Consider the following 14313-nt stretch of genomic DNA (forward strand, 5'->3'; position numbering starts at 1 on the left):
ATATATTTGGGTATGTGTACCTATGTGTGTGTATACATATATGGAGTATACGTTTAAACAGTGTGAATAGCTAAGTCCAGGTGAGTGGCTGTGAATTATGTGGCTATAAACCTATCATTTTTATGGTAAATCACTGAAGTATTCTCTAGCAGCGAACATCGCTTTTTACATAATTTTATTATATTCTTTAAAGATAGCATTAGTATTAAATAGATCCACAGGTAAAATGTGTATTGTGGGAGTATTTTTGACATCTCTGTTTATTAAACTTGGCAGACATTAAGTTAGTACTTTCATTTGAATAAAACCCCTCAACCACAATGTAAAATATCATCTAGAGATAAAGCACTGTGGTCCTCCACGCCCCACTTATAACTTAACATCACAGCATCTCGTAAAGATAACTCTTAAATATAGGTGTGACTCTAGACCTTGACCGTGGTTTCCACACTGGTCTTTAGTTATGTCCAGGCTTTCTGTCGGTTACTCACCATTTCCCTCCATCGGTCTCCCCTGGCAACCACCTTTGGCGTCCTGAGCGCACCATTTGTAATAATCCAAAGTGACACGCAGACGTGACTCACGCACGCTCACAGACTATAGAAGGCGCCCTGAGACCCTCTGCAGTGACAGAGCCGGGTTGGGCCGGCCTGTCCTGTGAGGAGGGTGGATGGTCTCGTGGGGCACCCGGCTAGGATCCCCCCACCACCTTCTCTGCAGAGCCAGGCCCATGGCGCCCACGCGTGGCCTCTGAGTCTTGGTCTTTGAAGTGACAGAGATGGCAGAGTGAAGCTCCAGACACGACGTGAGCTGGGATGGGGTCCCACGGAGAGGAGGCCAGACCGAATGGGCACTGCGTCACTCGGGTCACCATCACGCACCGTCAATCTCCCTGCACTGCTGCTCCTGTCCGTCTGTAGCGGGACAGCCTCCATCTGACACGTACTCCACCACCCTGTCCCCCCGGGCAGGTAAGAACAGTGTGCATCCTGCAGCCACCCAGAGACCAGCACCAACATCTCCCAACAAGTTAAAACAACCAACGTTTAAATGACTCTGAAACTTTAATTACAGATACTTTTCAACATTTGAAAGTGTGGATTTGCTCTCTTTTTGCATAAAGCTGTCAAGATGGTTCCGTTACACCAGTGTCTTCCTGCACCACTATCTCTTCTTTATTTAATCAAAGGTGTCTGGATTGCAGTCCCAAACCAACTCTGCACTGCATTCCAGGTTGGAAAACTCGGAGAGTGAAACAGGTTCAAAGGAGCAGAAAGTAACCGCAGTGAAGCAGCAGGAAAAGCTGAAGCTGATATTTGTTTCTCCTAAGTTCCCCCCGAAATGCAATAATAATGAAGAGGAAGAAAAGAAGATGGAGCTCTCACCCTGCTCCCTCTGCCAACATGCTCGCCTGAAACTCTCTGCGGTCTTAAAGTGCAATTATATGGTGAGGACGCCCAGGCCCGGGATCCGACTGGATGGAGTTCAAAGCCAAAACTTCAAACAGCTCATGACTCAGGCCAGGCGGGCGGGGGCCAGGCGGGGGAGGAGAACTGTTCTCAGCTGCTCAAGTGCATCCGAGGAAGAAGTGTCTTTTCTTTTTGTAAAGAAAATCTGTAAATTGTAAGGCATCCTGGTTTGGAAAAATCAAACTCTGTAAGCGCTTCTATCCAAGACTGTGCCAGGGCTGCAGAGTCCAAAGGCCAGCGAGCCCAGACAGCAGCAGGGGACACGGGCCGCTCCCGGGTGCCCAGCTCCGGTGCTGATGCTGCCCGGAGTCCTCAGAGAAGTCCTCAGCCCTGGGCGCCGAGGAGGCACACTGGACCAAGGGCATCTGGTAGGATGTGGCTCTCTTCTCGGGCCTGTCCGGGCTGGAGCCGTCGCTGGGCCTCTGGCCATTGAAGAGCAGGTAGCGGCCACGGGCATCCTGCTCCATCTTGAAGATCTCGTATTCCGTGTGAGGTAGTTTGATGCCCAGTGCCACACAGCCATTGGTGTGGGTCACGTCCTGCTGGACACCCACCTGCCAGGAGCCCTCGGCCCCGCACTCGTTCCCGTTGAAGACATTGAGGAGCGAGGCAGTAGCCGCGTCCATGGGGGTGACCTTCATGTGGTTCACTGCCAAGGACACAGGACAGCTCCGTGATTCAAGGATGCTGGGGGCACCAAGCCTCACAGGCTTCTGCTCTCAAACCCACCCTGCAGACCAACCCGCCAGACCATAGCCCACAGAAAAGACCCTCAGATGGAAAAGGTTCCATGACTGGACGTGACTGGTGGCCACACCAAGCACCCTGAAGGCGCCACCAGGAAGAAAAGTCCAGCCCATCTGGCAGTAAATGCTGAGCCCAGACTACAACTGACCAAGCCTGTTCCTGTGAAGTCAGACTGTCCCCAAGGAGCGGTCTCTGGGGACACTGCTCTTTGGGATGGACACAGTATTCAACAAAAACTGGCATTTGTTTTTATGAATAGGTTTTGAGATTTTTAAATAGTTTTGGTGTCAGACACCTATATTAGTGAGCAGTCTATACTGGCCCGTAAATCAGGCAACTAACATAAATTAAGTTGCAAGCAAGAGAAATATGCTCAAATCTGTTCAGTGGAAATCCCAGCCCTTGTAGAGGGCCGCTTCTGAGGCTCTCCCAGGGGCCCATATTCTGCGTACACATGAGAGCTTTGGAGGGGACTCAGACCCAGACAGTTGTTCTCTGGGCTACAGCTACCAAAGGCCCATTGTCCCTAGAGCCAATCTTCCTCCCTAAGGTTGGGGTGGGGGGAGCAGTAAAATGCCCCAGGGCTTATCTGGGATGGCAGAAGTACTTCATATTAAATGGACTGAATCACAGGATGCTATCCTGGGAGGGGTATCTAGGCCAGCCCTCTTATTTGTCCATGACAGGGTTGACACCTTCCTAAAAAGATGCACAAGCTTAAAAAAAGTCTAGAAATAGAGATCACAAGGCCCCCACCACCCCTTGCTCACAGCCTCGCAGCCTGGAGAATGTCACTCTTTACCTGCCTTACTTAGCTGATCACTAGGCATACCGCCCGCCCACCTGCAAGCACGTGGCATCTTCTCAAGGGCACGACGGGCACACTCTGAGCACCTGGGCGTCACTAACGCCAGCTCCGAGGCTGCAGAGAATGATGCAGGCAGGCAGTCCACTCCCCAACATCCCTAGCAGAGAAGATGCCCTTTGCCCCTGGCTCCGCCTCCACAAACACGTCCCCAAACTGCTGCCGTGACCTCGGGGTGTGGGGTGTGGGGCAGGAACCCTACCTTTGAACACAAATTCCGTGCCGCCCATGACCCTGGCGGAGTGCACGCCGCGGCTGTAGCGACCCTTGGCGTAGATGGTGAAGGTGGGATGCTTGCACACGGGGTCGGAGTAGTGGTAGTAGTGCCCCTCCCAGGTGTGGTTGTTGTCGTGGAAGATGAAGTGGCGCGTGAGGAAGAGGACCTCGGGTCGCACCTCGCAGCGCTGGCTCACCCACTCGCCGTGCAAGCCCACTGTCAGGTCAGCCTTGGGGGGCAGCAGGGGCGGCCGGTGCTCGTCCGACCGGTGGATGATGCGGCAGGCGATGCAGGCGTGGTCGTGGTTCTGGAGCCAAAACACAAACACGGTGGGGTGGGGGGTGGGGAAGTCTCCATGAGAGCAGCGCGCATGCGCTGCCTTCGACGGGGATCACGGCAGAGGCGCTGGCAGCCCCCTGAGGCACCGCCACCAGTAACCTGGGTACCCCAGGGGCAACTGGAGCCACAGACCGGGTGTGTGTGCCTGCGTGTGCTCACAAGTACATAAGTGTGTTTGGCTAACAGTAGAGCCTTGCCGAAATATTTCAGCTGTGATCTGGACCCCCTTTAGAATCCTGTTACATTTTCAGACCATTTGTCCTGGACACTTGATTTCAGAAAGGAAGGCTGGCATCACCTCACCCCAATTAGGATGGCTACTATCAGAACGAGCGAAAAATGAGCGCATTGTAGGGGCCGTGGAGAAACTGGAACTCTCGTGCACTGCTGGTAGGAACGTAAAGGGGTGCAGCTGCTGTGGAAAAGGATCACCTTAGGACCCAGCAACCCCACTTCTGGTTTATACCCCAAAGAACTGAAATCAGGGTCTCAAAGAGGTATTTGTTCACCCGCGTTCACAGCAGCACGATTTGCAATAACCTAAAAACGGAAACAACACAATGTACATCAATGGCTGAATGGATAAACAAAACGTGGTCTAGACACACAATGGACTATGATTCAGCCTTAAAAAAGGACGGGAATCCTGACACACACATGTTGTTACAAGGATGAACCGTGAGGGCATCATTCTGAGTGAAATAAGCCAGTCACAGAAGGACAAAATCTGTGCGATCCCACTTATAGGAAGGACCTCAAGTCATCAAATCCATGGAGACAGAAAGCAGAAGAGTTACCAGGGGCTGGGGTGGGGAGTTCGTGGCCAGACAGAGATGAAGATCATATGACAATGTGAATGTCCTTGACGTCACTGAACTGACACCTAAACATGGCTAAGATGGTAAATTTTATGTGACGCGTATTTTACAACTAGATTCTTCCATTAAAAATAATTATGAGAGGGCTTCCCTGGTGGCGCAGTGGTTGAGAGTCCGCCTGCCGATGCAGGGGACACAGGTTCGTGCCCCGGTCCGGGAAGATCCCACATGCCACGGAGCAGCTAGGCCCATGAGCCACGGCCGCTGAGCCTGCGCGTCCGGAGCCTGTGCTCCGCAATGGGAGAGGCCACAACAGTGAGAGGTCCGCGTACCGCAAAAAGAAAAAAAAATTATGAGACACAAAAGAAAAAAAAAGGACAGCGCTCCAGTTGCCGTGGGTGACACAGGGCGCTGTGCAGTGAGGGCAGAGGTCCCCATGAAGGAGACGTGAAGGACACAGCCCCAAAGGAGGCAAGAGCAGAGGCCCGGAGAGGCCGTGGGCACTCCCGTCCCTACCTGCGTCCGCTGGCCTGAGGTCTGGATGGTTTATGGGCTCTGAATGCTTCCTGCTTTATAGCTTCACACCATCTAATCAGTGCAAGAGAGTGGCCGCCCCGTCTTTCGGGAGCGCCTCTCTGGCCGGGCCTGCTTATAGCACCAACATGGACCCGGCACAAGGGCTGTCTAGGGTTGCCACTTAGAAAAGCTCCTCCGAGTAGAGTAGGGGGGCCCGAGACTGTCAGCCACGTAGATGCTGTTTGCCTGGAGGGCTCGGGGCTCCCACAAAAAGCCAGGTCTGGAGACACAGGAGCCGGCTCCTGGCCCAGACAGACTGCCGTCCGCTGTTGGACCCAAGTCACCGGAGGTCCACGTGCCAGGGCTGCCTCCCTGGACGGGGCATCCTCTCCACTACTCCCCCCTCACACACAGGTCTGTAAAGCCTCCGGAGCTGCCAGACACCAGCCACTCTAGAGGCCCACGTGAATGGGCCCGGTGCTGTGGCAGGAGGGCGACACTGGCCCTGCCCCCTGCCCGGGGCCCACCGTGCAGCAGCTCCTGGTCCAGCAGCTCCTGGCCTGTAGACAGGGACTGACAGGTGGCCACTCAGGCAGGCAGGCACTTGTTTTCTGGGCAGAAATCCAAACCTCCAGGCCTTTCCATCCCTGGCACTGACTCCACGCGGGGCTGCCGCGGTTCTTTGGTTGAAGGCTGGGTTGCCTGGGAGAGTAGATGAGAGTTGCAGGGAGCCAGGGCTCCCCAGCCGCCCCTTCAACACTCTCCTCCCAGGACAGCTCAGCGCCTGCTGACAGTCCCTGTGCTCATCAGCTGAGCCTGGAGTTGTCATTTACGGGAGAGGAGGTTTGTTCGGGGCCTGCCGACAATGAGATCAAACAGGCAGCGCAGGGGCCTCGCTGTCCCGGGGCCCATGCGTCTGTGGGCCTACAGTTTCCTACCAAGGCCTCTGGGACACACGGGAGAAAGTGCCCTGCAGCCTATGGTCAGCAGTGAGCCATCTGCAAGCTACAGCAAGGAAATGGACAGGAAGGACACGTGTACACAGCCCACGAGGCCTGCACTTAACTGCACAGAAAGAGATGGTTCCGGCCTTGGCAGGAGGTCCACGGGCCAGCGACTGCAGCTGGGGACGCTGGGCCTAAATACCATAAGAAATGAGGATTAGACTAAGGTGGGTCCCACTCGGGCTCCCAGAACCACTACGAGGAGAAGTTTCTCGGCGTGGGATTGCATGCGTGCATGGCACTCGGTGGGAAGACCAAACAAATGGCACGTCTCCTGCTATATGTGCCACTATCTTTCAAATGCATAACAGGGTGAAAAAGACACAAATTTAGTTAAAAGAAAGCATCACTGAATTCAGTAATTTTGCCACTATGAATTTTCTTGTAAACTACTAGGAAGCGAAGGTTCCAATTTTTTTTACCCCAAAAGGGGGTTTTTACTCAAAGTCTGGGATGGAAAGTTAATATGATTTCTGTGACATCACATTAACTCCCGCACCCAGGAAGTAGCCCCTTCCTTAATGGCTAACAAGCGTTATCATGATCAGCACCTTGATCAAACTGTACCTGCTGCCCCTGCTCCCGTGCCCCAGCCCCACATGGTCTGTGTGAAACCAGCCCTGTACTCAGACTCAAGTCTCTGAGATTTCACAGACAGGACGGGGGAGGGGGGGGGAAATCTGGTGCCGGTACCTGTTAGCCAGCACACTGAGTGGTGCAGGAGACGGCCCTGGAGAGAGTGGAACCTCTGAGAACACACGCCAGGCAGCTTCCACAACACCCACGAGGAGCAATGGCTCAGCTACTCCACTGGGAGCTCGCCAGCTGGAAGCTGACTGTGCCCCCCACAACACTCGCTCACTGAGCAGATCCTATACAGCCCACGTGCACTGCAGGTCCCTACACGCCGACCCAGCCTCCATCCCGTTCTTCCTGTTCCCCACCACTCAGTTCACCATCTGTGATTTGGGAATTTAAAAACATCCGTTGTGATCACTTCAGTTCTGGCCATTCTAGGAAGACATGAGTCTCAGTCCCTGAAAAGATTTGTTTCCTCAAATACCAGTATCATTCAGGAAGTGCCCAGAAAGCTTCTTAGATTGAGCAGGCGGGGCAGGAACAAGGGGTCTTAGTTCTTGCAAGAGCCACTGCTCGGACGACACCAGGGATCAACTGCTCTTCAGAAAAGGAACCAGCTCGGAGGGGAGGGGGCACCAACGTGGGGCCCAGCCTGTTCCATGCCCAACACGCTGGCATTCAGTGTTTTTCTTTAAGAATGACAGGGCACGGGTCCTGAGCTCCGAGATGAGCATCTGGCTGGGCTGTGGTCCTTCACGCAAGAAATGGTCCTGGCTGAAGCGTTTCTGGTCGGCAGCAGAGAAAGGCAGGCCAGGTAGTTTCAGGGAAGCTTGTCACCCATCGGCTGGGAAGGAGTGGGAGGAAGCTGCCCCTTAGGTATTGGTCTCACCAAATTCCTGAACTAGCTACTTTACTTCATTGTGGTCAAACGTACATAACATGAAACTTCCCATCTAAGTAATTCACAGTCGTGCAACCATCCCCACCATCATCTCCAGAACTTTTTCATCTTCCCCAACTGAAACTCTGTCCCCATTAAATACAACTCTCCACCCCACCCCCCATCGTAGCCCTTGACAACCACCAACCTACTTTCTGTGTCTATGGATCTGACTACTCGAGGTCCCGCATATAAGTGGGCTCATACAGTATTTGTCCTTCTTGTAACTGGCTTATTTCTCTTAACATAATGTCTTCAAGGTTCATCCATGTTGTAGCATGTGTCAGAATTTCCCTCCTTTTTAAGGCTGAATAGTTTTCCACTGTATGGATGGACCACATTTCGTTTATGCATTCATCTGTCAATGGACACCTGGGTTGCTTTCACTTTTTGGCTATTGTGAATAATGCTGCCATGAACATGGGTGTCCAATCTATTTGAGAACATGCTTTCAATTCTTTTGGGTATATACCTAGAAGTGGAATTGCTGGATTATATGGTGATTCTACGTTCAATATTTTTTGAGAACCTGCCATATTGTTTTCCACAGCAGCTGCACCATCGTACATTCTCACCAGCAAAGCACGACGGTTCCAATTTCTCTACACCCTCACCAGCAGTTATTTTCTCTCTTTTTTTTTTTTGATAACAGCCATCCTAATAAGGGTGATGTGCTATCTCACCGAAGTTTTGATTTGCATTTCCCTCATGATTAGAAATGTTGGAGCATCTTTTCATGCGCTTATGGCCTATTTGTATATCTTCTTTGGAGAAATGTCTATTCAAGCCCTTTGCCCATTTTTTAATCAGGTTGCTTTTTGTTGTTGAGTTGACTAGTTACCGTTTTAACCAACTCTTTAGCTGGCATTAAGAAACCAACGATGTCATAAATCAGTGTGGGGGTTTTGGCTTCTCTGTGGATGCTGTCAACAAGGGGACAGTTTCAGCCAAGGTTGGATAAAGGGAACACCTTTCTGTTTTGTGGACAGTTCTTTTAAAAATCTGAATTGTGCTCTTAATTACCACTACCCTTGGCTTGAATAAAACCCAAAAGACCCACAGGAACAACCATGGAGAAGCAGAAATTAAGGCCTAGATATCGTACTGGCTCTAAAGTTTCTCTTTTCCAAAATGCTTTTCTTAAACAGTGGCCATTCACAATGACTAAAGGAGAAGAGTTTTTCAACATGAAGAGTGATTTGTACCATGAAATCTCATTTGCTTCATGAAGTTACTCTGTTTGGTCCATGCTCTGATCCATGAGTCTCATCTGAGAAGCTGTCTTTCCCAGGCTCTCCCGTTAGGCTCCACATCACTCCCTCCCCTGCATCTCAGATAGGCTATTTTCACGTCAGGTTCCTGACACACAGAAGCTGAGGGCTAGAGCCGAGGGGCCAGAAGGTGTTCCTTGCTGCTATTCTTTACACCAACTATAAAAAGCTTTCATTCCTGGGCTGGGGGGTGGGGAATCCCTATACCATTAATCTCTTAAGAAAGAAATCAAGCTTATTCTAAAAACGAAAATGTAACATCACATTTTATCAGTGAGCAATGTCCTAGGCAGAGGGGGGTTTTTCCCACTGTGCTTCCTGATCCTGGCCCGGCCCTGGGAACAGTTAAATAACACAGTTTGCATGTACAGGGCGTTTGATGCTGGGGAAGTTCAAGTACATCATCTCCTTACGCTTCTCAGTCTCCCAAAGAGACCACAGTACACGTCACAGAGGAGGCCACCAAAGCACACAGAGAGAGAATGGCATGGCTCAGAGGGATCTGGGACAGAACTCGGCTGTGGGGCTCGCCGAGTGCTCCCTTCTGGTCCCAGGCTGCCCCTTAGGCTGGGGTCTGCAAGGAACACACGTCTCCCTACCAAGGGCTCTGGTCCCTTGAAAAGGTCCTCTCTGGCCGATGACTGACACGGTTCTCTAGGCTTTGCCCTCTTCCCTGCCAACATTTATTTCTGGAGAGCTGTTTCGTCAGCATTTGCCGACGGATCCACTTGTTTCCCAGCATCTTCCCAGAATGGAAAAAGTTACTTGACGTGATCTTGTCGTGAATAAGTCAACTAGAGAAGCAGCCTGCATAAGACGTTTCTTGGGCTAAATGTTTTGTTTGAGGAGGAGGAGAAATGGGGATAGATGATGAGATGCCCCTTCCTAGAGTTCTGCTCCCCCGGGTCATGTTTCTCAGGAAGAAACCTCCACGGATGGCCGAGGATGATGCTGAAAGCTGTCTTCCCGAGGGCCCTTCACCACGTGTGTGAGTGAACTTCAGGCGCCCTACGGTAGGTCTTCCTACACGGACATCCTTCCCGGCTCCTCTCCGTGACATGGTAGGTATTTGAGGCTAAGGCCAGCGCCCTCCGGTTTCCTATGTCCCACGACACCTAGGAGAATGCAGTAGGTGTGATACAGGTTCATGGCTCACGGGCTGATGGTTAGAAAGTTGTCCTCGGATACGTAACAAGATGAACAGATCAGCCAGCATTCATCACAACCGTCAGCGCTGTCCGCCTTGTGAGAGGGGCCTCTTGGGGTGCCTTTCAGAGCTGGGATCCTAGGATGTTGTGGACTCGGGCTCATTCTGACCTCCCAAAGGAGCCGTGATGATTCCCCTTTCAGAAGAAAGTAGGGGAAACGGCCGTGGCCACACAGGTTGGGTCTCTGTAACTGTAGCCTTAGGGCCACACCCGGAGGCTGGCAGTCTGTCTGGCCAGGCCGGGGCAGCCAATGCCACATGCACACGGCAGCGCTTGGACCCCCTCAGCCTGGTCACCGCCTGCCAGGAGCAGGTGGCAGGCGTTGAGGACAGAAGGACTTAGCCTCACGAGGACTCTGCACAGCAACCCTGTAGCTGTAATGCAACCACCACAGAGGGGCCGGGCTGGAAGGACGACGGAAAAGGGTAAGAGAGGCACGGCCGGTTCCTCGGGGCCTGCGTTTGGCTGCCAGGTCTTCTGCGAGCAGAACCGACAGAACACTGCGTCCTGGAGGGAAAAAGGAGCATCGGTGGGTGCCCGGGAGCAGCACTGCATTTTCTAGAAATGGGATTTCCATGAAGTTTAGACTCTGAGATGTGAGCTCCCAAAGGCCTTTCCTGTAAATCACATAAGAGATAATTTCATCTGCACCTTACCTGTACATACACACTTTGCACAGAGCCCAAAGCTCGATAAAAGGACCATAAGAAGATGGTTCTTCAATACAAATGACTATAAGAATGGTTTCAGAAGAAAATGCTGATTAAGTTTTACTTGTTTGATTGTTTCTTCCCCTCCTATTAATTTAAACGCATTTAAAGAGTTGAAGGAGACTCATCTTCATAATCACATTGGCTGTAAAGGCAGAAGACCCCACGTTTGGCCCTTCTCCCCTGCCCTCTGCCCACAGTGCTTGGCCAATGCCCCGCACACAGGACTTGACCCAGACTCTCCAATGGTCGATTTCCTGCCGCCCAGGCATTCACGCTGTCCTCTCAGCTTCTGGACTTTTAAGAGATGAAATGTTTACCACTTGCATTGTCCCTGACAACAACGACTTCCTGGTCTGCTGACTCCTTAATAAAAATCTTGCACTCAGGAATCAAGAAAAATAATGAACTGTTTCTGCACTCACAGCAGAGGTCAGTAGCTGTGCAGTGTGGCGATCGTATGACTCTTCGTATTTCGACCCAAATAAAATGTCCACATGAGCAAGCCTTTCGGAGGCCAGAACCCATCATCTGACCCCCATCGCCGGCTCTTTTTTCATCCTGTGGGCAGCACGTGCAGCCTGGCAGTGAACACCCGGCCCTGGGGGCAGGGTCACGGTTTTCTGTAAGGGGCATACTGATTGAACATAAGGTGGGCTTCTGACACTGTCCTGGTCATGACTCCTTGAATGGCCTGCTCTTCTACCACCTCTTCTGACTACCATCACCTCTGCAAAACCCTCTTCTCTTTGCCCTGCACTGACAGAAAGAGCAGGGACAGTGATTCCTCCGTGAGCTTCTGGATCCTTCTACTCGTGCACCTGTGACACCCACTTACCCATGCCGCCAGGAGCCACGCCAACCACATGCCTAAGGAGAGACCCCTTCCTGCTGCAGAGGTGCCTCCTGGAGCTGGGCGGAAACTCCGATGTCCACAGCCACGTGATCCAAAGTCCTTCGGATGTCACAGATGTCACCATAAATCTGTATTTCTCACATGCTCTGAGGAGGCTTGGAAAGACAAGCTCCCTTAAAAACAAATGACTGTTCACAGTCCAGAGGCCTGCAGGGAACTTAGGAAAGAAAGCACACGAATACCCCTGCTTCCTCCCAGTGGTCCGGCACCCCCAAAACACTGTGCTGTGTTTCCGCCTCCAACGGGCAGCCCCACTATCAGCGTTCCAGGCAGGCTATCTCAGAAACGTGGCTTTGGGAGAGTGGTCTGGTTTGCAGGCAAGCCCTTTGATTTACGACCCTGTGGCCTCATCAGTGCAGGGTTTTGGAAAAAGACCAATTCTGCTTGCTTGCAAGTACGATCCTGAGGCCCTGGCATTTCCAATGACCCCAGCAATCATTTGCTCTTAATTACTTTTGATTCTGCCAAGGAAAGAGGGCACCTGGCTAACCCTCCACCACACAGGAATCCAGGCAGAGGGTAAGGGCTGCCCTGATGCTAAACTCGATTCAAGCAAAGCATCTTCTTTCAGGGTTATTTTAGGGGGTCCTGTTTTTTTAATGAAGAGTAGCCAACTTCATCCTGAAAGAATCCTCCCAGCTCACCTGATTCTCTTCAAACATCATTTTTTTGCCGAAGGGCTCTGAACCTCACAGCAAAGCTGTATAAAGCTTAGAAAATTAAGTTGATTTAAAATCTCTATTTTTACATGGTGTCCCATTTCCAGAGGGGCTGAGACTAGTGGTTTTAAACTCAATTTATCATTTAAACTAATTTTCAGCCAGGTCTCTAAGGACCGGTGATTAGGGAAGGTGAAGGGTTCAGAGGGGGCTGGCGAGGCCTGTGGTCTGTCCGGATGTGCCCCCAGCCCTCCTACTTCCTGGGGGGCGGGTGGGCGGGTCTGCGGGAGCCCAGCGGGCAGGCAGCACCTGGGGCTTTGGAAAGGCACCAGCCGCCAAGTCCACTGATCCCTTCTCCTAGCCGGCCTGGGGAGGGATCTCAAAACTTCCTGACTGCTTGCTCACTGCAGGCCAGGATGCACATGCCAGGGACAACAGGAGAAGAACGGGTCTTTTCAGCTCCCAGAGCCACGCGGACCTGGGCCGGCCTTCGGGGGAGAGCACAGGCCAGGTCCTGGACGCCGGCCTGCGTCCGCCCAGCCTCTTCACCGGCTTCATCTGTGGCCACAGCGTTCCTCCGAGCCTCAGAATCCTGCCTTTTTGGAATCTGTTTTGAGTGTGGTGATGGAGTTTGGATAGTATAAGATCACAGCACAAATCACAGCAGGTACAAAAACGTTCACGGTGACAAGTATCTTTCCCCGGGCCACACTGTCCCCCTCCTCTGAGGCCATCACTGTTCCACTGCAGAAACACTGGCTCCTGGATCAGCTTACCTTCTTCTTTTATTACTAGCTTTACACATGGTATCACACTGTTCATGCTATTCTGTACCTTCCTTAAAAAAAAAAAAAAAAAAGCTTAACAGTGTGTCCTGGATAATCTCCAAGATCCAAGGTTCTTTCCACCCTTAATATTTCTTGAATGAGGGATTGTGGCCTTGGGTTTAAAGAGTTTACTTCTTAAGAATCTGGGGAGATGGTCCCACATCTGCCCCTGCAGAGGAGGGAAGAGAAAATGGGAGTGAGAGGAGGGGCAGAGACGGAGGTTAAGACAAGAAAGGTGGTTGTGGGTACTCCTTTCTTTTCCAGGCCTAAGGAGAGCTCAAGAGATCAAAGAGTCCACGTGGGCATCCGCAGCTGAGGAAACGGAGTCTGGACCCGACAACGTGCACCAATAGCCCAAGGTCAGGTTCAGAGTGGAAGCCGGTTGGTCCAGGCTGTCTGCTGCTTCCTCTGGGCAGGGGGCCTCCATCCAGCCTCCTCTCTCCTTCCTGGGCCCTGGCCGCCCTACTCACCAGCATCCTCGCTGGCAGGTGAGCAGGGATGAAGGCTCTGCTCCTGGAAGGATCCTCCCCCCACAGGCTCAGGCCAGGCTGGGTCAGGGCTCTGGCTCCCATGGGGTTTCTGGATGAGCTGCAGACCGTTTTCACTCACGACACCCTTACTCCTGGAGATAATGTGAACGCTGGCTCGACTGTGCTCAAAGAAAGCCAGATGCACGTCTGAAAATCCCGTTCCCGCTGCCACTTGACACCAGGAGTTTGGAGAGAAGCGTCGTTAAGCTGCAGCGTCTGGATAAGGCGGCCACCTGCAAAGGTCCCTCGACGGTTCCTCCGTTTCCCAGAAGCCGGGCCCTTGCCCTGGTGGCCCCTAGGCAGAGTCCCGTCCTGGTGCCTCTGCATCGGCTGTGAAGCAGGCAGAGAGTCCACTGCCCGCCCTCTCCCTGCGAGGACGCCTGGGGTCCCCAGGGCAGGAGGGCCGCCCTCTCCCTCGCAGACCCGCCTCACCTGGTGCCTCTAGAACGCGCAGGGCACAGCACAGCGGACCTGGCTGGGGTCTGCGCGGAGCCCAGGGTCCCCTCAGCATGGGGAGGGGATGTCCCTGAGATGTGCACCCAGAGGAAGTCTCCCCGCTCGCTCGGCCTCCTGGCAGATCCCCCCCAGTCATCATAAAGGCGACTTTCACGACACAAGCTCGCAGTCACAGACAGAAAGAAGACAACCGAGTGGTCCGGCGGGGGCAGTGCCAGCAGTACCCTCACGAGGCAGGAGCG

The 14313-nt window shown here is 52.6% G+C and overlaps 1 protein-coding gene across 2 annotated transcripts in view; it reads right to left on the reverse strand.

The window, feature by feature from the left end:
- Positions 1-218: 218 nt before the first annotated feature.
- The window catches only part of APCDD1 (APC down-regulated 1), a 31650-nt gene continuing 17555 nt past the window's right edge, over positions 219-14313 (reverse strand). For both annotated transcript variants that reach the window (XM_060119403.1, XM_060119402.1), the window contains 2 exons: positions 3284-3605; positions 219-2118 (listed from right to left, as the gene is read on the reverse strand). In XM_060119403.1, coding sequence (XP_059975386.1) covers positions 1667-2118; positions 3284-3605 — 774 coding nt within the window. In that variant the 3' untranslated portion in view covers positions 219-1666. The remainder of the gene's footprint in view (positions 2119-3283; positions 3606-14313) is intronic.

This window comes from Mesoplodon densirostris, chromosome 15, assembly GCF_025265405.1.
Source record: "Mesoplodon densirostris isolate mMesDen1 chromosome 15, mMesDen1 primary haplotype, whole genome shotgun sequence".
Taxonomy (NCBI): domain Eukaryota; kingdom Metazoa; phylum Chordata; class Mammalia; order Artiodactyla; family Ziphiidae; genus Mesoplodon; species Mesoplodon densirostris.